This window comes from Dendropsophus ebraccatus, chromosome 3 (genome assembly GCF_027789765.1).
Source record: "Dendropsophus ebraccatus isolate aDenEbr1 chromosome 3, aDenEbr1.pat, whole genome shotgun sequence".
Taxonomy (NCBI): Eukaryota; Metazoa; Chordata; class Amphibia; order Anura; family Hylidae; genus Dendropsophus; species Dendropsophus ebraccatus.
This window is the reverse complement of record NC_091456.1, coordinates 64,967,715-64,990,970: the sequence shown is the minus strand read 5'-3', so window position 1 is coordinate 64,990,970 and position 23,256 is coordinate 64,967,715. Positions and strand designations below refer to the sequence as shown.

General features: G+C 43.0%; 1 protein-coding gene across 3 annotated transcripts in view; it reads right to left on the bottom strand.

Annotated features, from left to right (window-relative positions):
• The window catches only part of RIC1 (RIC1 homolog, RAB6A GEF complex partner 1), a 93,508-nt gene that overhangs the window by 25,264 nt on the left and 44,988 nt on the right, over positions 1-23,256 (bottom strand). For 2 of the 3 annotated variants that reach the window (XM_069961932.1, XM_069961933.1), the window contains exons 7-13: positions 22,409-22,500; positions 20,573-20,661; positions 17,929-18,073; positions 17,517-17,565; positions 14,235-14,378; positions 12,746-12,949; positions 6,354-6,392 (exon numbers count right to left, since the gene is read on the bottom strand). In XM_069961932.1, coding sequence (XP_069818033.1) covers positions 6,354-6,392; positions 12,746-12,949; positions 14,235-14,378; positions 17,517-17,565; positions 17,929-18,073; positions 20,573-20,661; positions 22,409-22,500 — 762 coding nt within the window. The remainder of the gene's footprint in view (positions 1-6,353; positions 6,393-12,745; positions 12,950-14,234; positions 14,379-17,516; positions 17,566-17,928; positions 18,074-20,572; positions 20,662-22,408; positions 22,501-23,256) is intronic. The other variant, XM_069961934.1, reaches the window with a different exon arrangement.

The window sequence follows — 23,256 nt, the reverse complement described above, 5'->3', positions numbered from 1 at the left end:
GGTATTTGTACATTACTCACCTGTCCCGGGTTCCTGATCGGCGTCTTCCGGGTTCGCGGCGTCCTCGTGTTCGTTCGGGTCTTCGGCTTCCTCCGTGATGTCACGTTCGGCTTCTCTCGGCTATTTTCGGCTCCAGCGTCGGCTTTTTCCGTATTTTGCGCTCTGCTGCCCTCTAGCGGCTGATATGTGTAATACACTTATCAGCAGCTACAGGGATGTTCAGAATGTAGAAAAAGTTTTTGTTTTTTTTTCAAATTTTTTTTTTCTATTTTCCGCACCCTATCGCCGCTGAGTGTTGATCAGCATCGCACGAAAGTGCGCTGCTAATCAGCAACTCCTCCTTTTTGGCGTAGGGTGTTTTTTTTCTATATTCTACTGCCACGGTCTGCTTATAAGTGCGGCATTTATCGGCAACTCCTTTGTTGGCGTAGGTTTTTTTTTTTATACTTACTGTTAAAAAACACGTAAAAAACACTACATTACACCACACTACATTGAATAAAGTTTGACACTACACCACTACATACCCCATATACCAATCCCCGTATAAAGATGGCCCCCAGGGTGTTTTCGGCGTCAGAGGGATACGTTATTGTGTCCGACACCGAAACAGCCAGTGAGGATGAATGGGAGGGATCCTTCTTTCCTCCATTCATCCTCATCATCCTCATATGACGTATCTGGGGGTAGCGTAGCGTACGCTGCCTCCCAGACACGTCTTTTCTGCCAGTACCGTCCCAATAAGAGATGACGGTATGGAGTGAAATTCTACAAACTCTGTGAGAGTACCTCAGGGTACACTTACAGATTTAGGGTATGTGCACACTGCGGAATGGCGAAGGATAACCCTTTGTGCATTCCGCAGCTGGCACCCACCGGCGGACTGATGCGGGCGTGCGTCTCCGCCCGTGTCATAGACTCCATGTTATGCATGGGCGGATTCCATCGTCCGTCCAAAGAATGAACACGTTGGACGGAGAGCGGCATCCGCCCATGCATAGAGTGGAGTCTATGACACGTGTGGAGACGTGTGCCTGCATCACTCTGCCGGCGGGTGCCAACTGCGGAATGCACGAAGGGTTACCCTTCGCCATTCCGCAGTGTGCACGTACCCTTACAATGTATGTAGGAAGGGACACCCGAATGCAGCCCCCAGATGCCCCCTCCCCCCCCCCATCCTCGGAACAAGTGGGAAGATCGTCCGGGAACTGATCTTCCCATTGCTGGATAAAGGTTACCACCTGTACGGGGATTTATACCAGCACCCCCTCTTCCGGTCCCTCGCTGCCCTGTAGCTTGCAGCACGATCCGAACATATAAGAAGTAGTAATAGCGCCCTTATATTTAGCAGCCATGGAGCGGACCCAGCGCTTCTGGATATGAAGGTCCCCGTATCGCACCAGGACAACATTTTCCAGGTGACGTCCCCCACACAGGAGAACTGGAGACCCCAGAAGAAGTGCAGAGTGTGGTGTAACAGGGGGATCAGGAAGGACACCATTTTCCAGTGTGACACCTGTCCTGATACCCCCGGCCTGTGCATACAGGATCGCTCCAAGGCGCACCACACATCATTGGGGTTCTACATTTTCTAAATTCTGTCCCTTATTCCTATTTCAGGGGTCACGTTGATCCGGGGACTATTCTGATCGCCATTATGGAGTCGAGAAGGAATTTTTCCCCTGTGATGAGGCTACTGTCGTCTGCCTAACGAGGGTTTTTTGCCTTCCTCTGGATCAACACAGGTTGAGTTTGATGGACACCTGTCATTTTCAACCTTATAAACTAATAATTGGCCTAATACCCCCAAATAAATTAGAATTCTCCCTTTTCCCCAGCTAAGTAGGTATGGCCACAATTCCCATTAGAGGATGCCATGATGCAATTACAAAGCCTCTGTGCGGCCAGGACAGTAGAAACCCCCCACAAGTGACCCCATTCTGGAAACTACACCCGATAAGGAATCTAACAAGGGGGGCAGCGGGGATATGGCCCCCTGGTGACGGCCACATTTGGGACGTGAAAATGAAAAAAATAGTATTTTTTATTTTCTCGGCACATGTTCTACGTAAGTGCCCGTCACCAGTGGGGTCCATATGCTCACTGCACCCCTTGTTAGATTCCTTATGGGGTGTAGTTTCCAGAATGGGGTCACTTGTCGGGGGTTTCTACTGTCCTGGCAGCACAGGAGCTTTGTAATTGCGACATGGCCTCCATCCTCCATTCCAGCCTCTAAATGGCGCTCTGTCCCTTTGGTGACTTGCCCTGTGCCCATATGGCACATTATGCCCACATGTGGGGTATTTTCGTACTCAGGGGAAACTACCCTACACGTTTTGTGTTCATTTTCTTTTTTAACCCCTTGTGGAAATGGAAAAAAAATCAAGGCTAGACCAACATTTAGTGTAATTTTTGTAAAATTTTTACTCTAAATCATTAATCTTGTCATGATTTTTTCATTTTCACAAGGGGTTAAAAGATAAAAAAAAACATTTAATGTGTAGCGCAATTTCCCCTGAGTACGGAAATACCCCACATGTGTACATAAAGCGCCATTCGGGTGCAGGGTAAGCCTCCAAAGGGAAGGAGCGCCATTTGGTTTTTGAAGGCTTGATTTTTTATGGAATGGATTTCGAGGGGCCATGTTGCATTCAAAAGGCCCCTGTGTTGTCAAGACAGTTGAAACTAGGGCTGGGCGATATGGCCTAAAATTTATATCACGATATAATTTGAAGCATGCACGATATAACGATATATCACAATATATAAAAAAATTTTTGTGTATACTCACCCCCCCCCCTTGCCAGTCATCAGCCTTCCCCTGTGCCAGTGATCAGCCCTCCCCTATGCCTTCAGCCCCCTTTGTGCCAGTTATCAACCCCCTTGCCAGTCATCAGCCTTCCCCTGTGCCATCAGCCCACCCTGTGCCAGTGATCAGCCCTCCCCTGTGCCATCAGCCCCCTTGCGCCAGTCATCAGCCCCCCTTGCCAGTCATCAGCCCCCCCTGCCAGTCATCAGCCCCCCTTGCCAGTCATCAGCCTTCCCCTGTGCCATCAGCCCACCCTGTGCCAGTCATCACCCGCCTTGCCAGTCATCAGCCCCCCTTGCCAGTCATCAGCCCCCCTTGCCAGTCATCAGCCCCCCTTTGCCAGTCATCAGCCTCCCGTTACCAGTCATCAGCCCCCCGTTACCAGTCATCAGCCCCCCGTTACCAGTCATCAGCCCCCCCCCCCCCCCCCCCACAGTGCCAGTCATCTCCCCTCTCAGTTTTCCAGCCATTTCATGTGCCAGCCAGCCAGGGCCATCATCAGCCCCATGCCAAGCCATCTGCCGCCCCGACCCCTCTGCTACTTACCTTTCCTGCAGGGCTGGCTGATGGAGTCCGCGAGGCGAGACGGGCCGCGTCTTCTTCCCAGCATGCACTGGGAGACCTGACGCCACACGCATCAGCGCGCTAGCGCGCCGACGATGCGTGAACGGAAGGCCCTGCAGCGCGGTACCACGGAGCGGTAAGTGAGAAGCTTATTCACTACCGCTCCGTGGTATATCGCGATATGACGATATGCCAAAAATCTATATCGTCAACCGAATTGATGACGATATTTTGGCATATCGTTTATATCGCCCAGCCCTAGTTGAAACCCCCCACAAGTGACCCCATTATGGAAACTGCACCCCTCAGGGAATGTAACAAGGGGTGTAGTGAGCATATGGACCCCACTGGTGACGGGCACAAATGTGGAACAATGTGGCGTGAAAATGAAATATTACATTTTTTACACTATAATGTTGGTTTAGCCTTGAATTTATCATTTTCACAAGGGGTTAAAAGAGGGAAAAAAAAACAAAATGTGTAGAGCAATTTCCCCCAAGTCCGTAAATACCCCCACATGTGGACATAAAGCGCCATGTGGGCGCAGGGCAAGCCTCCCAAGGGAAGGAGCGCCATTTGGATTTTGGAGGTTGGATTTGGCTAGAATGGATGATGAACGCCATGTCGCATTTACAGAGCCCTCGTGCTGCCAAAACACTGGAAACCCCCCACAAATGACCCCATTCTGGAAACTGCACCCCTCAGGGAATCTAACAAGGGGTGCAGTGAGGATATGGACCCCTTGATGACTGGCACATTTGTGCCATGAAAGTGAAAAAATGAAATTTTTTACTTTTACGTCACATTGTTCCACATTTGTGCCCGTCACCAGTGGGGTCCATATGCTCACTGCCCCCCTTGTTAGATTCCTTGAGGGGTGTAGTTTCCAGAATGGGGTCACTTGTGGGGGGTTTCCAGTGTCTTGGCAGCACGAGGGCTCTGTAAATGCGACATGGCCCTTGAAATCCTTTTCAGTGAAATTCAGCTTCCAAAAGCCAATTGGCGCTCCTTCCCTTTGGAGGCTCGTCCTGCGCCCCCTTGGCACTTTATCGCCACATGTGGGGTATTTCCGTACTCAGGAGAAACTGCGCTACACATTTTGTGTCTTTTTTTGCCTCTTATCCCTTTAAGAAAATGAAAAATTGAAGGCTAGAACAACGTTTTAGTGTAAAAAAATTTTTTTTCTTTTTTCACGCCATATTGTTCGGAAAATCTGCGAAGCACCTGTGGGGTCCAAATGCTCACCGCACCCCTTGTTACATTCCTTGAGGGGTGTAGTTTTCTAAATGGTGTCCCTTTAGGGGTGTTTTTAGGTTTTGGCACCCCAGAGCCTCTGCCAACCTGAAGTGGTACAGTCAGAAATGACCAAATATAACGGAGGCGTTGAAATTCACTAGGCGCTCCTTTATATCTGAGGCTTGTGGTTGCGTCAAATAGCGCAATAGGGTCACATATGGGGTATTTCTATAAACTGCAGAAACGGGACAATAATTATTGGGGTGCATTTCTCTGGTAATAGGTTTATAATTATAAAAAATATTGGATTACAATAAAATCTCTGCACAGAAAATTAAAATTTTCAAATTCCTTACACACTTAGCTTTAATTTCTGTGACTCCCCTAAAGGGTTAAAACACTTTCTGGATATGCTTTTGCAGAGTTTGGGGGGTGCAGTTTCTGAAATGGGGTGCTTTGTGGGGCTTTCTAACATACAGGCCCCTCAAATACACTTTAAACCTGAACAGGTCCCTAAAAATATCTGATTTTGAAATTTTACTGAAAATTTGGAAATTTGCTGCTAATGTTTTAAGCTTCCTATCGTCTAAAAAAAATGAAAGACAGTTTAATAAATGCTGCCAACATAAAGTAGACATGTTGCTAATGCTATTTAATATATAATTTATGTGGTATAACCACTTTCTGTATACGCAAAAAAGTTTCAAAGTTGGAAAAATGCATTTTTTCACATTTGGTTTTTTTTCATAAAGATTTGTTATGAGTATCGACTCCAATTTACCAGAAATGTAAAGTACAATATGTCACGAGAAAACAATCTCAGAATCAGCCGGATAGGTAAAAGCATCCCGAAGTTATTAATGAATAAAGTGACACTGGTCATATTCATAAAATTTGTCTCTGTCATTAAGGCCATTTCAGGCTCTGTCCTTAAAGTGTCACTGTCGTGAAATTTTTTTTGCAGAAATCAATAGTCCAGGCGATTTTAAGAAACTTTGTAATTGGGTTTATTATCCGAAAAATGCATTTTTATCATGAAAAAGCAGTTTGAAGCTCTCCCCCCTGTCTTCATTGTTCTCCTATGGAGAGAGCTAAAGAAAAGACCAAAACAGGACAATAAAGAGTTAATCTACAAATCCCTCACGGGATATCTCCTGTGACAGTCACCAGTGACCTGTCTGAGCTCAGATTACAGCTGTCACCCAGCTCCGTGCCTGTAATCCTCTGTTATCTGCTTTCTGCTGCCGGCTAACTCCCTCCTTCCTCCTCCCCCCTCCCCTCTCCCTAGAACAGACAGGGTACGTCTCCTGCAACAAGTCACAATTTTCAGATTTTTCAGAGTGGATGAAAAAGAGGAAGGAGGGGGGGGGACCTGGGAAAAGGCTTTTTACATGCAGATAATGGCAGATTTGGCTAATAAACCCAATTACAAAGTTTCTTAAAATCGCCTGGACTATTGATTTCTGCAAAAAAAAAAAAAAATACGACAGTGACTCTTTAAGGGGTTAAAGGGGTTTTCTAGGCACACATGACTGATGACCTGTCCTTAACACTGGCCACAAATTACTGGTCAGCAGACTGTTGACAAGTGGCAACAACATCAGCTGGTCACCATGGTGGATGGCACTGAAAGCAGTTGACTGCATTCACTGTATAGTGGTCAAGCCTGGTTACTGCAAGTGAAAATTAAACAAGTCAAATAGTATTTTTAACCTTAAAAAGTTACAATTAACAAAGTACTCACCCTAATGGGCCAATTACTCTCAAGGTAGGTGCTGTGTATCTAAAAAGAACAAGGAAAAAATTATTATGGGTGAAAAAAAAAGAAAATATACTCAGGTCTACCAGGGTTTAAGGATACTTTTTTAGCTCGGCACCAGGTATGGAACTTCATATACCAGCAGAAATGTAATCACACCTTTATCTTAAAGGATGGCTGTTTGTGGCAAGACATAAAGACAATTTTATGACTGTGCAGAAAAAGGGCCAAGCCACACCAGCAGGTGGGAAAAGGTATGGCGCTGTGGCTAGGCACAGCCTCTGGGGCACTTCAGCTGCAAAGACAAAAGATGATATTATGACTCTGCAAACAGCCATCCATTAGGATAAAAGGTAGTTTTCTTACCCTATTAGCTACCCCCTGGGGTCTGTAGCTCCATACTTGGTACAAAGCTGACACATTACCTTTAATAACCAAGTCGGATTTTACAAATGTAGTAAATATATAAAGACTTTGCAATAATTCTGACCTTGCTTTATGGCATACTGTACTATACGTTATTTAGGTGGTAAATCTTGTTAAATTTGTTTAAGAAAAAAAAACATACATTTTAAATTGCATTGTGGCAATTTAGGTGGACACAGTTTTTACAAGTAATATTCCTTTTAGAGTTGTTTTAATGGGAACCTGTCACATTGAAAATGCCATCCAATCTGCAGACAGCATGTTATAGAGCAGGAGGCGCTAAAAAGACTGATTTATAGTTTTGTAGGAAATGTTTCAGGAAAAGTTGTCATCTCTGCTCATTCTAGGCTAAGTAGTCAAGTGGGTGGTCCTATTAAGAGACTGACAGCTATCTGTATATAGCTGTACAGATAAAAGGAGCTGTCAGTCACAAATTAAGACTATTCACTTAGCTATTCTACTTATTCTGGGTTTAGACTTCATATTGGGTGGTCCTACTCAGTGACTCATGGCTCTTTCTACCTGCACACAGATAGCTGTCAATCAGTAATAGCACCGCCCACATGACTACTTAGCCCAGAAGGAGAGACATATGAATAAATGTACAAAACTATATATCAATCTGCTCAGCTCCTCCTGTTAGATATAATGATGCCTGCAGAATGGACCGCATTTTTAAGTGTAATAGGTTCCATTTAAGTATGCAGCCCTTCATGTAAATAATGCTGAAAGTTGATATTAAACCTTGATAAAACAAGGAAATGGTTATTGCTGATATATAAAACTTTTGTAAAGATATTGTAAGATGCAAGACACAACGCGTGGTCTGCAAAATATACTCAAAGCAAAATCATTCTGCAAAAAAAGGAAATCAAACATTATATCAGGTCTAATTAATAACGATTATAATCTAATGCCGAAACTATTTCTAACAATTGTCTGACCTTTAGCCTACATGTATTTGAGACATATGATTTAGCAAAATCTGCAAATAGGGGAATAAAAAAAGAAAGTTTAAAGGGGTTTTCCGGCTCAAGTAAAATACATGTTGAATCCTCCCCCTCCCGGAGACTAGCAATTCCTTTGATACTTATTATCTTTTTTTTCTTTATTTATTTTCCTTCCCCCAGTTATGAGCCTGAGGCTTTGTGCTATGGACAGAGAAAACTGTGTGGGGGTGTTCTCTCCATCTCCCCCTCTTCCTCCTCCCTTCTGAGACGTCTCAAGTAAACAGATTCCTGGCCGACTGTATCTTCTCTACAGCGTGCAGATACAGTGTTAAGTGTAAATCACAGTGAGGTCATCAGCAACTTGACCTCAAATTAACCCTCCAGGCATTAGAGTGCAGAATCAGCCCGCCAGGGAGCTGTTAATATCTTGGAATGGAGGAGGGGGAGACTGAGTGAACAGCTCATACAGTTTTCTGCGTCTTCTGCAGAAACCAGCAGGCTCAGAACTGGAGGAAGGAGAATGAAAAGATGATGACAATTATGAAAAAGATTGTTAGTCCCCAGGAGGGGGAATGATTCGACATGTATTTTACGTGAGTGGAACACCCCTTTAAAATGGCTTCCACAAATTGATAATTACATACTCTATCTTTTTCTGAATACATTATTTTTTTAAAATTTATTAAAAAAACTGATTTTATTAGAATTTATTAGAAAAACAGATGATCTTCCTCAGAACAATGAGGAAACAGGCTTCTTTGGGAAAACAGCCAAGAGGGTGGGTAAATTCTGTATGGCATTTGAATGGCAAGCCTTCTGCTCATAAATTTCGAGGATTCAGTGTGAGGAAATTAATTTACCCGTTTTGAGTTTTATCAAGTTCTAGGTCTATAGAAACAGTGCAGCTATCTATTTACTTATTTTTCCTCCTAAATTTGCCAAAAGCAAAGTCACAAACCTGGTGTAATCATTAACCAATACATCCCAATGGACAGCAAATCAGGTGAAAGTTCTTCTCTTCTCAAACCCTAAACTTTACTTCATACATATCATTCATCAGCCATGTAATGAGCCATGAAATAATTTTATACTTTCAACAAAAATATTACTATTTTTAGGGATTTCTATAAGTGAAAGAGACAGGGATAGAGGAGATCACAATTCCGTACACAATTGCAGGTTTGACCAGGTGCAGCAGAGCCAAATAGGAAGCATTTAGTAACTTGCTTCCGAAACTGAAGATAGATAGGGGAGTGTTCCATTTTTGAAAGCATACCAGATTGTAAAGAACTGCAACCCCCATAAATTTATTATAAACTATCACACAGACAGGCTTTCCCTTTTTTCGGAGCTACCCCTTTTGGCCATTGCGGTGCCTGTATGCACAGTGGTGAGCATGTACACATTCCTTCTGTACTTACATGGTCCTGCATCTTCTCACTTCCAACTATAATTAAAGCTACTTTTTCATACATCTGGACACCAGCTTTTTTAAAAAAAAAAAAAAAAAAAACACTGTCTCTGCAGAATGTTGTGTGAGTCACTGTATTTAAAGTACTGAAAAATGTTTAAAGCGATTGTACCATCAGGTACATCACTTTAAGATTTTAATATCAATAGGCTGGCACCAGCGCAGGAATGCAAGTGCTGCGGTTTTCTTTTGAACCGCCGCTCAATTCCCATGCACGTCGTCGGCCTATTCCTGGGCACTGGTCCGGACTAAAGCATTGGAGGCGGGCCTGGGAATGGACTGGGGCAGCGCGCGGGAACCGGGGAACAATTTAAAAGAAAAAAAAAAAAAAAAAGGACCGCGGCACTGACTTCCCCGCACAGGCGCCATTCTAGTTATGCTTTAAAGAAAAACTGTCTGTGTAGAAATTAGACGTTTGGTGCAGAGATGGCATTATTAGGCCCTATGCAATTTTGTCAGTTGTGCCTAATGTTGACAGCCAGCCATGGTAATGCCTTTGTAAGTTAAAAAACTGCCCCACTGAACACCTTATAAAATGTTACCCTATACACAGCTAAATTGGAGGCAATAAACTAATGATAAATCTCAACTGGATTCAAACAATTAGCAATGAGTCTTTAGTTGGGAAATTAATGGTGTCAATAAATATAGGATTTTATAGCCGTATCTGGACATCAGTGATGCAAATACAAGGCTACTTGTTGCCCAGTGGGAGTGGTGAGAAGGTTTCTAGATCAATTCTATATATAATGTAATTGGATGGTTCGTGATCTTAAACAGGAAGATGTTTTTTTATAATAACTAGAGATGAGCGAACCTCGAGCATGCTCGAGTCCATCCAAACCCGAGCGCTCGGCATTTGATTAGCGGTGGCTGCTGAAGTTGGATAAAGCCCTAAGGCTATGTGGAAAACATGTGTATAGTCATTGGCTGTATCCATGTTTTCCAGACAACCTTAGGGCTTTATCCAACTTCAGCAGCCACAGCTAATCAAATGCTGAACGTTCGGGTTCGGATGGACTTGAGCATGTTCAAGGTTCGCTCATCTCTAATAATAACCAGTCTTGCATAAAGATTTAATTGCTGGGCTGTTTAATGGGCAAGGTTATAAGAAAGTAAAACAAACTTTTCACGTCATACGTGGTGGGGTTTTAACTACTGCGACCCTCACAGATTGGGAGAACCAGCCAGAGGAGAAGCACATGGTAGCACAATTCACTCCCTGGATTGCAGCGATCTTCATCCAGTTACGTTTTAACTATATGAATTGGTTACTCACATATCTGTGGAAAAATTAGTGACCTGTTTTTCTGAAGTCACTGCAGATTGGGTTATTTGTGCGGAAATTTAATTTTGGGATCCCCAACTGCAGAAGGGACTAAAATGTTAGGCCCTTCACCTAATGCTTCATCAGAAGAAAGTGGCTCCATAATCATAGGGCTATGGTGTCCAGCGACAGAAGCAGAACTTATTGTTACAATCTGAAAAGATTTCCATAGGTGAAGTTGTTTCAGTGTCACTTCAGACAGCTCCGTAGCAGGTTATATTCTCACCTGTAAGTGATATTTTTCTGTTTACTTATTTATAGTGGAAAACCTTGTCATCAGAAGAGTAGTTAGAGAGGCCGAGACCATTTATTATTTATGGCATGTAGCAGTCATGAGAGGTGTGAAGATAAAAGTGACGTGTCAAGCATATTCAGCATTATTGGCCTTGAGATTACTAAGAGGTAACTTCACAGATCATGAGTAAAGGAAGAAATCACAAAGGATCAGCTATATACCTGCAAAAGTACATACCTCTGTACATCAAAATTAAAGAGGTTAGGCAAAAATCAAAAGTTACTTCCTATCTACAAGATAGGTGATGGCTAGTTCATCAGTGGGGGCTCCAATGTCAGTTCTTTGGGAGGATGGCGGAATCCACCCATGAGCAACAGAACCCATGGTGGGTGATCCACCCGGATTCCTCAGTGTGAGCGCACCCTTAGTCAGGATTTGTTGCAGTCAAACAAGTTTAAAAGTAGTTTTTTTGGACAATAACTGCATCACCTGCTGAACGGACCCCAGGACAGATCTTGGTTTAAAAGCAGCTATCCGAAGGTACAAGCTGTTTGGGGTGGGCAGATTGTGGGAGCAGAGTCACTTTAAGCATAGATTAGCTGTATTTTGCATGACCACTGTGTTGGCTTAATACTAGTCCAAGAGTGACCAGTGTACAGCGTAGGGTCCATTCCTCTAAAGTTGCAGTGACATGGTGGTACATACTATTTGATCAAATAGAATGCTAAGAACCAAGATGTTTTTTATAGCAGTTTTGCAATTTTATATATATATATATATATATATATATATATGTATATACAATAAGAGATGGGAAGACTGCACTCCAGTAGTGAAAAATTGCGTGAAAATTTATTCACCCATACACGTGAAAAAGACTCATGTTTGAGTCGAAACGTCGCATTACGTGTACATACTCACTACTGGAGTGCCGTCTTCCCATCTCTTATTGTCTATGCTGTGGAGTCGGGGGTCGACTGCCTGAGAGATGTGCACCTACTGGCTGGAAGCAGCTTTGACTAGAAGTCTGCACAGTGCCGTTCTGCAATTATTTCTTGGATATATATATATATATATATATATATATATATATATTATAGATATATATATATATATATATATATATATATATATATATATATAAAATATATATATATATATATATATATATATATATATATATATATATATATATATATATATATATATTTATTAACCATGTGTGTCAGCATTTGCAGCGTGCTGTCTAATTACGTAATTGGGAAGTCTGATCTTCAGAAAACTTAAAACTTTTCTGGCATTACAATCAAAGATAAAATCACCTTCACCTCTATGTACACACATCATGTGCTTGCTTTAAAGTTGAATTTCAAACATTCTTTTCATTCAAATGATATCATGAGACACTTCTAGACTAGTCCAGGCCTCGCACAATGTTCCGATACAACACTTTGAAAGAACCCAACAGTGTGTTAAAAAACCCAGCTGCAATGCAAACGCTTTCATATACAATATTTCACACTGAGTTGAGTACATAGCTGAAAGGCTCTTTTCACACTAAGGGCATTGTAATGGGTCATGAAAAAACCTCACAGCAATGCTGGAATGCTGCAGGCTTTAGTTACACAACTTGTCAAATTTTTAACTCCAAACACCCCCTCCTCTACTAAACAAGTCTGAACACATTTATGCTAATACTGAGGAAGGACAGCACAGACACTTAAAAGTAACATACAATCAAGAGCTGGTCCTAGAAATTTTACTTACCTTGGCCAAACACAGACAGAAGTTAGAAGTATTATTAGCACATGAACTACAGTCATCTTGAGGTTTAAACATGGCATATAGAGAGATTTGCTGTACAAGCCTTCTAATGTTTAGCTAGGGTAAAGCATTTGTCTGAGAGATCAGCGCTTTCACACACAAATAAGTAGAAGATACATTTTTATGCTTATTAAAGCAAGGTACCTGTACAACGTGCCAGTGTCTATGTCCCAGTAAAGTGCTTAAGCCCTGAGAATCTGTATTTCCTACAGGGAATTGACTTCTGTCACGTACAGACTTGTGCTCAGGATGTGATGAAGAGTTTCTAACATGCTGTGTCTGAGTTGCATCCCCACAGTTCAAGTACAAGCGATCTTCCCCTTGAAGCAATACTTGCTCTTGGTTGCTCTGTAAGACAACAATAAAGTATTCTTGTTATTAAAGGAGAGAATTGGAAAAAAAAAATACAGGAAGGCAGGGGGGTGCAGAAACAAAATAAAGAATATTTACCTATTCTTTTGCCCCTGTAGCACTCCCTGATCAATAACGGACAGCCACAGTACTGGTACCTGGCAGGTGGATTGCCAGTTCAGCCAATTAGTGACTGGGGCGAGACACCGCTACTCTTAATGACTGGCTAAGCGGGCAATCCATCAGTGGGGCTGTTACATTACAGCAGCAGGACCCGGGGACATAATGTATGGAGAAGTCAGCTGAAAATTGTATCCGGTGGCTGTCCAAGAGACCAGAGTGGCACTATGGAGGCATAAGGACTGGTAAATAAACTTGCTTTATGATGCCTGCCTTCCTGTATATTTTTCATTTCATAGAGGTTCCTCTTTAAAGCAACTCTGTACCCACAATCTGTCCTCCCCAATCCGCTTGTACCTCCGGATAGCTGCTTTTAAATCAAAGATCTGTCCTGGGGTCCGTTTGGCAGGTGATGCAGTTATTGTTCTAAAAACCACTTTTAAACTTGCAGCCCTCTGTCAAATTGGCGTGGCCTAGAGTGTCTGTGCATTAGGATTGCACCGCCCCTCCGTCCCTCCTCCCAACCCTCTTTATCATTGGGAATGTTCCAGGCAGGTTTTCTCCTATTTACAAGTGCTGGATCGTTAAGGCACCTGTGCAGTGTTCAGACAAGTGAGGAATAGAAGAAATTCTGCCAGGGCCATTCCTAAAGGTGAAGAGGGTGGGGAGTAGGGACGGAGAGGCGGTGCAAGGTGAGGGCACAGATACTCTAGGCCACGCCAATTTGAAACAGGGCTGCAAGTTTAAAGTTGTTTTTTAAGACAATAACTGCATCACCTGCCTAACGGACCCCAGGACAGATCTTGGATTAAAAGCAGCTATCCATATGGTTTGGGGAGGGCAGATTGTGGGTACAGAGTCGCTTTAAAGTACTTTTTTTTAGCAGTTTCTGTTGTGTTCTAAAACACAAAAAGAATATATGTTGCTGAAAATATTTAGTGCATATGGGAAGTTCTTGTGCAACAGACAGGCACACAAGCTGTAGGAAGGGCTTGGCTCTGTAAGGTGCACCAGGTATATGAGTCATTCAGGGAAAGAGATGGAGAACCAGGAGGTGGGCACTGCTGTTACACTTCAGCAGCTTGGCCCCACCTCCTGGACACTTGCCACCAGAGATTAAAAAAAAAATGTTATGTTGGAATATGTCCTCAAATTCGCTTACCATACATGGGTTCACAGTAAGAGCACTCTTTATAAACTGGAATTGGAGGATTCCAGACTGCTTAGGTACAGCTTTGTCACTTGATGCATGTCCAGCACAATCTGATGGAATTGCCCATAAGTGGTAGCCCTCAGGTCCCCAGCTCTGTAACAGACATCAAACTGATCATTTCACTTACTTTAATCTAAATAGTTACAACATTTGCATTATTGTCATATGAGGCGAGATCTATTTTTTTTCCTATACAGAGTTCCAAATCTCAAGATTTCATTCCTACAGACTGCAGGTGAGCTTGTTAACCCCTTAAGGACAGAGCCAATTTCGATTTTTGTGTTTTCGGTTTTTCCTCCTTGTGCTTAAAAGGCCATAGCACTTGCATTTTTCCACCTAGAAACCCCCATGACCCCTTATTTTTTGCGTCACTAATTGTACTTTGCAATGACAGGCTGAATTTTTGCATAAAGTACACTGCGAAACCAGAAAAAAATTCAAAATGTGGTGAAATTGAAAAAAAAAAAACGCATTTTGTTTATTTGGGGGAAATGTGTTTTTACGCCATTCGCCCTGGGGTAAAACTGACTTGTTATATATGTTCCTCAAGTCGTTACGATTAAAACGATATATAACATGTATAACTTATATTGTATCTGATGGCCTGTAAAAAATGTAAACCATTGTCAACAAATATACGTCACTTAAAACCGCTCCATTCCCAGGCTTATAACGCTTTTATCCTTTGGTCTATGGGGCTGTGTCAGGTGTCATTTTTTGCGCCATGATATGTTCTTTCTATCGGTACCTTGATTGCGCATATACGACTTTTTGATCGCTTTTTATTACAATTTTTCTGGATTTGATGCGACCAAAAATGCGCAATTTTGCACTTTGGGATTTTTTTGCGCTGACGCCGTTTACCATGCGAGATCAGGAATGTGATTAATAGTTTGGGTGATTACGCACGCGGCGATAGCAAACATGTTTATTTATTTATTTACTTTTATTTATAACCTGGGAAAAGGGGGGTGATTCAGACTTTTATTAGGGGAGGGGGATTTTTACTAATAATGACACTTTTTTTTTTACTTTTACACTTATACTAGAAGCCCCCCTGGGGGACTTCTAGTATAAGTGCTTTGATCTCTCATTGAGATCTCTGCAGCATAGATATGCTGCAGAGATCCATGAGATCGGCACTCGTTTGCTTTCGGCTGCTGCAGCCGGAAACAAACGAGTGCCGAGCCGGGGAAGGCGCCATCTTGGAGCGGTCCCCGGCCGGCTTCAGAAACGGAGATTGCTCCTCCGGGATAACATTCCGGAGGAGCGATCTCCTCACTAGACACCAGGGATGACGCTGCGTCCGGTAATCGGATGCAGCTGTCATGTTTGACAGCTGCATCTGATTACTGTATTAGCGGGCACGGCGATCGGACCGTGCCCGCTAATACCTACGGTCCCGGGCTACAAGTGGCACCCGGGACCGCCGCGGTTCAGAGCGGGGTCGCCGCGCGGCCCCGCTCTGAACTCCCTTACCGGCATCAGGGCGTAAATTTACGCCCGATGTCGTTAAGGGGTTAAAGAGTCAGTCGTTTTTTGTTTGTTTGTTTGTTTGTTTTTTTGCAGAAATCAATAGTCCAGGCGATTTTAAGAAACTTTGTAATTGGGTTTATTAGCCAAATATGCCATTATCTGCATTTAAAAAGCCTTTTCCCAGGTCCCCCTCCTTCCTCTTTTCTATCCACTGCAAAAAAATCTGAAAATTGTGACTTGTTGCATCAGACATACCCAGTCTGTTCCAGGGAGAGGGGAGGGGGGAGGAGGGAGTTAGCCGACAGCAGAAAGCAGATAACAGAGGATTACAGGCACAGAGCTGGGTGACAGCTGTAACAGAGCTCAGAGAGGTTAGTGGTGACTGTCAAAGGAGATAGAGGGTGAGGTATTTGTAGATTAACTCTTTGTTGTCCTGTTTTGGTCTTTTATTTAGCTCTATCCATAGGAGAACAATGAAGACGGGGGAGAGCTTCAAACTGCTTTTTCATGATAAAAATGCATTTTTCGGCTAATAAATAAAAAGTTTCATGACAGTGACACTTTAAACTTTATGAACTATATGTATACATGCGTCAACCTATAGCCCCCCAGCCTTTTCAAAACAATTCCCACCATGCCTGGACAGCCAAAGATTTCAGCATAATGGGAACTGTAATTCTGCAACAGCTAGAGGGAGGTAGATTGGTAAGGAAATCCATGTTACACAGTGTATATAAAATACAAAGTAAAAACGACAAAAAGGCCTCAATAATATCACTGTGAAAAAGAATTCTTAACTTAATAAAATTAATGCTGGTAAACGCATGCATTCAAAACCATGCCCCCCTGTGCTGATAATGCTGGCAACACTAAGCAGCCACTGGTTAACACTGAGGGGGAGGGAGTAATTGGGGGGCACAGTTATGGCTGCATTTATTCACCAGGATGTGGGAACACAGCCTAAAGATGTGTTTCCACTTCAGGAACATAGCGGGGAAAGGTGGTCGCCTCCCTATATTTACGGCCGCTAATAATGATTGTGATCATTATTAGTGACCATCTATATCACAAGAAGGCCAACTTTCCCGCTACGTTCCCAAAGTAGGAACATAGCCTAAAGGTTAATTCACACGGGCGTATCCGCAGTGGATTTAATGCTGCGAACTCGCAGCTAAATCCACAGCAGATCCCTCCCCTGTGAATTCCAATGTGATTACATACTGGCTGGTCATCCCGCTGCCAGTATGTAAGTTCTGGCCCCATTAACCCCCACCGCTCTGGATGATACATTACCGGCACCACGATCTGGCCGCGTCTGAGGCTCCCGGCGGTCCCACACGGCCCTGTCACAGTCACTGATTGGCTGCGCGGGACCTCCGGGAGCCTTAGACGTGGCCGGATCGTGGTACCGGTAATGTATAATCCGGAGTGGTGGGGGTTAATGGGGCCAGCACTTACTTACTGGCAGCGGGATGACAATCCCACAGCCAGTATGTAATCACATTGGAATGCACAGGGGAGGGATCCGCTGCGGAGGTAGCTGCGAGTTCGCAGTGTTAAATCCGCTGCGGATACGCCTGTGTGAATTTACCCTAAAGAAGATATGCCAAAAAAAAGACCATTTATAGAATAGTTGATGAATGTGCAACTGTATGGGATCTTTCAATACTTACAATAATTACTAAACTGTCCATGAAAAACACGTGAGACCACATGTATTAGAAGTAACTAAAAGAGGGGGGAAAAAAATCTTACCATTGAGCTGATTTTCAGTGTCTCTTTCTTTGTGCCATCTGCTCTGTATCTAAAAAGATAGAGATTCTATAGTAAAAGCAAACTTAGCAATTTTTCAGTGGAGAGATCAGGGAGATACTAAGGTGAGGAACAGAAAGTGGCACATACACAGTTATTTTACTATAAGCCTACTAAACACATGGCACTTGATGTGCAAAACCCCCCAGAGCAGTAGTACCGAAAATGCATTATTTACAATCTTGTACCATACCAAACTGTACATTGAGATTAAAGTCCTTTCTGTAATCACTGAATTATAAACCTACACATGAGAAACGGCAATTAATGAGCATTTGTGAAGACAACTCTATTACAGGAAGAGGTTAATACAGGTGAAAGACCACGCAGGGGAACACATTCGGTAATTACTTACGCAAAGTCTCCTCCAAGAGTACAAATCAGATGCGCCCCAAATACACTCCACAGGGACAGTCCGCCACATTCCCAGGTTACCATGACAACACTATAATCAGGTGACCAACGTATCAGCTTCACCGATCCAGTTTTATTCCAGATATCTAATGTAGGGAGGTAATAACAAGTAAACCGCATGAGAAAATAAATACTTTAATAACAACAGCAGCAGTAATACCTCATGCTTCGCTACTATAGATATCAGTATATTTAGGTGATCTCAAATATGTTACACACATTCTTGAGATAAATATATATTTTTTTTACTTTAACAAATCATTCAATACAGTGACACATATGACAGAGCATGAACTGCATAGACAAATATGTTGGGACACATACAGAAATTTTTTAGGATTAGGACATCCTAATATAAACCATAGGAATTAAAGGGGTCTTGCCACAAAGAATAATTGGTCTAAACCGATGCATTACAATAAATGAAACATTTTTAATATGTATAAACATTACTCAAAATGTTGTTTAATTACATAAAAAGAACACCTGTTCCACTTGGTTACGACCAGCCTTTGAACATCCACTAAGGTGGTTACTGCAAAGTGTCTGCATGCTGCACAGCAACTGCAGGGTCGCAGTTCAGAGAGGAAGCCAGGACCACATCCATGGGGAGCAGACTGGTACAGGGATGCAAGTTATTTTACATAAAAATGGTACATTTGTCCTCCGGTATTTATGTGGTACACGTGAAAGTTTTCTTCATAGCGCAACCCTTCAACCCCTTCACATTCACAATGTTTATATATACAGTGCTACTGCTAATGCCCTGTGCAGTGGGAATGTATATATACGTTCCTGACCGCGAAGGGGTTTTAATGTGGTGGGACCGCTTTCTGTGTGAGCAGCCCTGCACACATCAGTGTCTCCCAGGAGACAGGCAGCCACGATCACTTTGCTGCCTGTCATTAAAGGACAAGTGCCATGAAAAACTTTTTCCCAGTAAGTGAAGCACATTACAAAGTTATATAACTCTGTAATGTGCTTCAATCACCTATCTGCCTCCCTTCCCTGCCTTTTCCCCCCTCCACCCACCCCCCACCAGGAAGTGTCCTGACTCACACAGACCTGATTACTGTCATCACCGTCACCAAGCTCTTCTCTCAGCTCCTTCTCCTGTTACACTAGCCTCCCCCCTCCCCTGCCTTGTCAGGTGACAGGCTTGCTCAGCTCCCATTGGCTGAACAACTACAAGCCCTCACTTGTCACATCTCACTTGCTTATCTTCCTTCAGACTGACTCCGGCAGATAGGCAGCTCCCCCCTCCCCTCATACCCTCTCTCCTGCTGCCGTGGACTCAGTGAAGGAGTCATGTCACTAGAGAAGATAAGCTGAGCAAGCAGAGTCACCTGACAAGGAGGGGAGGGGGGACTGGTGTAACAGGACCTAGAGCAGCCCTCCTGCTGATGACTCCTCCTCACAAGAAGGAGCTGCCTGGTGACGGTGACAACAGTAATCAGGTCTGTGTGAGTCAGGACACTTCCTGGTGGGGGGTGGAGGGGGGAAAAGACAGGGAAGGAAGGCAGATAGGTGATTGAAGCACATTACAGAGTTATATAACTTTGTAATGTGCTTCAATTACTGGGAAAAAGTTTTTCATGGCACTTGTCCTTTAACCCTTTAATCACCACAAGCTACAGCGATTGCAGCGTTTAAGGGAGTCAGGGAAAGAAGACATGGGCAGGAAAACTCCTACCTCAGTAAAAGTTTAAATCACTCTCTTTCCCATTTCACAAATAAAAATACATTAAAAATAAATAAACAAACAAACAAACAAACATTTTTGGTATCACAGTGTGCTCAATTGTCTAATTGAACATCCATGCATCAATGGCCTTTGGTCATGAAGGGGTTAGTATGCAGTTGGCCCCCTATTCAAAGTTATATATTATAATACATTTTGGTGTTTGATGGCGTTGAGGTCAGTTCCTATTACAGGCCATTCAAGTTCTTCCACACCAAACCATGCCTCTATAGACAATGTGCCTTGAGGCAGTCATGCTAAAACAGAACTAGAACTAAGAAGCCTAGGCCAACCCCTGAGAAACAACCCCATAGAATTATCCCTCCTCTACCAAACCTTACAGTTAGCACAGAAAAGTCAGGCAGGTAAACCTCTCCTGGCATTCACCAAACTAAGACTCGTCCCTCAGATATGGAAGCATGATTTGTCACTCAACAGAACACATTTACACTGCTTATAGGAATTATCCAGGCTTAGAAAAACATGGCCGCTTTATTCCAGAAACAGCACATCTCCTGTCCTCAGTTTAGGTGTAGTTTTGCATCTCAGTTCCATTACAGTGGAGCTCAAGTGGCACTGATTTTGCAACAAAGTAGCTGTGTTTTTTGTAATTCTGGAGAACCATTTTAAGAGTCCCATGGTGGCATGCTTTACACCACTCTTTTTGATGCTTGGTATGCTTGGTGATGTAAGGCTTACATATAGCTGCTTCTTGGCCATAGAAACTCCTGGCAAAGTTTTTTTAGCTGATTTAAATGCCAGATGGTGTTTGGGACTCTGCAGTTATTGAGTCAGCAGACTGGGTTAAAAAAAAAAAATAAAGAAAGAGAATGATTAGTCTTACCTGGGTACTGCTTAGGAGTGAGCTCCAGTTTATGAGAAAGCTGCATAGCGCCAGTTGTGTTATCTACTGTGTATACCAGTACAGAGCCACTATTGAAATGAAAGAAAAGGTAAGTGGGTTAGTAACTTTGTAACTGCGAAGGACAAATCAAGGCTGATTAAAGTTTTTGTAGGGATACGGCTGTTTTAGGGTGCTTTTGCACAACATGCCCAAAGATACTAGGGTTTGACTATCTGCATCCAGCATAGGGCTGAGCGAAAATGGCCTAAATTAATATCAAGGATAATCGTACATATTGCCGCTTTAACAATAAATTGAACGGTAAATATGACACGCCCCCTTTTGAAAACCACACTCATTTGAAACACGCCGTTTCTGCGTCTCCTATGCCATTTTCAAGTGGCACTTAGGAGACTTCAAAACCCTGTGGTTTACTTATGAAGTTTACTGCACATCATAACATGGGATAAATCCACATTTTCACGTTTGTACTACAATCGGAGTGCTGCAGAGTATTTTTTACTAGCTGATTTGATCTAAGGTCTAGGATTCGTCTGCTGGCACCCACAGTGCTGCCTATATTGTTTGCTATAGCTATCTATCTATCAATCGATCTACATCTAAATAGATAGGAGATAGACGATATATAGATAGATATGAGAGAGAGGAGATCTATCTATATATAATCTATCTATAATATGAGTCCTATCTACCTTGTATATACTATCTGTATATTTCCTATCTATAATATATCTCCTCTCTCTCATATCTATCTATATATCATCTATCTCCTATCTATCGATCTAAGGTAGACAGATGATATACAGATAGATAGATAGATAGATAGATAGATAGGATGTAAGAGAGAGGAGATAGATAAGACTTCTATCTTTCTATCTATCAGTTATCAATCCATCTATCTATCTCCTATCTGTATATAATATATTTCCTTTCTCTCATATCTATATATCTATTTTACGTGCTGTTCTGCCCTGTCCCCCCCCCCCCCCTCTCCCGCACATACAATTGGGGTCAGGTATGGGGTCGGCACCTCCTTTCTCCACCGGGCACCGCTCTCTCTCCCGCACAGGAATCCTTGGCGCCCTGTCCCTAAGTGTTGGTGTATCACATATATCTGCTGGGAGTGTCCCGGGCTGAGTGTCACACATGGCTGCTTCCAACACTACCAAAAGATAACGGGCGCCGAGGATTCCTGTGCGGGAAAGAGTGCGGTGCCCAGTGGAGCAAGAATGTGCCGAACCATACCTGACCCCCTGCAGCCACTGTATATGCGGGAGAGGGGGGCCATGGCTTGCTGGGAGTGCAGCTTCCAGAGCCGCCTGGCAGCAGCAGCAGAGATGAGCACACACTGGAGGGGGAGCTGCTACCTGGAAACAGCCTGTCACATCTCCAGCCTTCTTCGTTACCCCCAGCAGCAGGATCTTCTATCCCTTGCTGGGATCTGGAGGTGAATCGGAGGATCATCTTTCCGCCCCCTACTCCCCCCCCCCCCCTCCACCACACACAGACAGCAGAATAGTTTTACCCAGGCCAGGCAGTGGAGGAAGAGGGATACAGTCCTGGCAAAGTTGAGGTCGGTTAACCAAAGCCAGTGACTGTATCGGTATTTTTGCGGTATACCGCCCAGCCCTAATCCAGCATATGCCAAAATGGTATATTTTTGGGAAATATGTGACTTGCATACTAAAACTATGGCCATGGATTGGAATACAATGTAAGAGCACTACAGGGCCAAAGCTTGATACTGAAAGGGACAATATTGGTAACAGCTTCCCTTTAAACAGATTTTCTATACATAATAAGCTTGGTACTTACTTGGCACATCCAAACGCCATCAATCTGTATTTATGATTTACTGCCACACAGGTTCCATCTACAACATCCGGTGCCCAAACCCCATGGATTTGCTGTTAGTATAAGAAACACTGCTTTAATTCACATTTAAATGAATGTGACCATCACAAAGCAAGCAAAAGTAATAAACTGGTAACAGACTGGTACTATGAAAGCTAATGCAAATGAAAAAAAGCAGATGGCACTCACCAGGCTGTAGTGTGTAAAAGTCCGACTTTATTAAGGCATATGAAGAGCGGGGAGAGGCAGAAATCTCATGATCACAGTTTCGCGGCAAACACCGCTTTGTCAGATCCACGCGCGATTCCCACGTCACTCCTTACATACGAAACTTTATACATAGTGCACAAGTGAACAAACATGTACAAAGTTTAAAAACACAACAAACAACATAACACACAATGTATTATAGCAGATTGCTATCACTCCAGGTATTTAGTCCCAAGTTTCCTAAAGCATCATACTTTATAATGAATTCAGTTTCTTTCCGTAAAAGCGCTCTATGCCTATCATTCTCATATCTAGATTGTGGTACCGTAGACAAACCTATGAACATCAATTGTGAAATATCGCCCTGATGTGCATCTATCACATGCTTAAACATCCGTGGGCTACCCTTACCAGTACGGATAGATCTAACATGCACTGAAAAACGTTTCCACATAGGCCTGATAGTTTTGGCTATACAGTATCGATTGGATAGGCAGATCAAGGCATAAACCGACTCTTACAAGTGATGAAATCTGTTACCTTATGTACCTGACCTCCTAATTGTACTGATCTCACATTCTTCAGTGATGAACAATAGT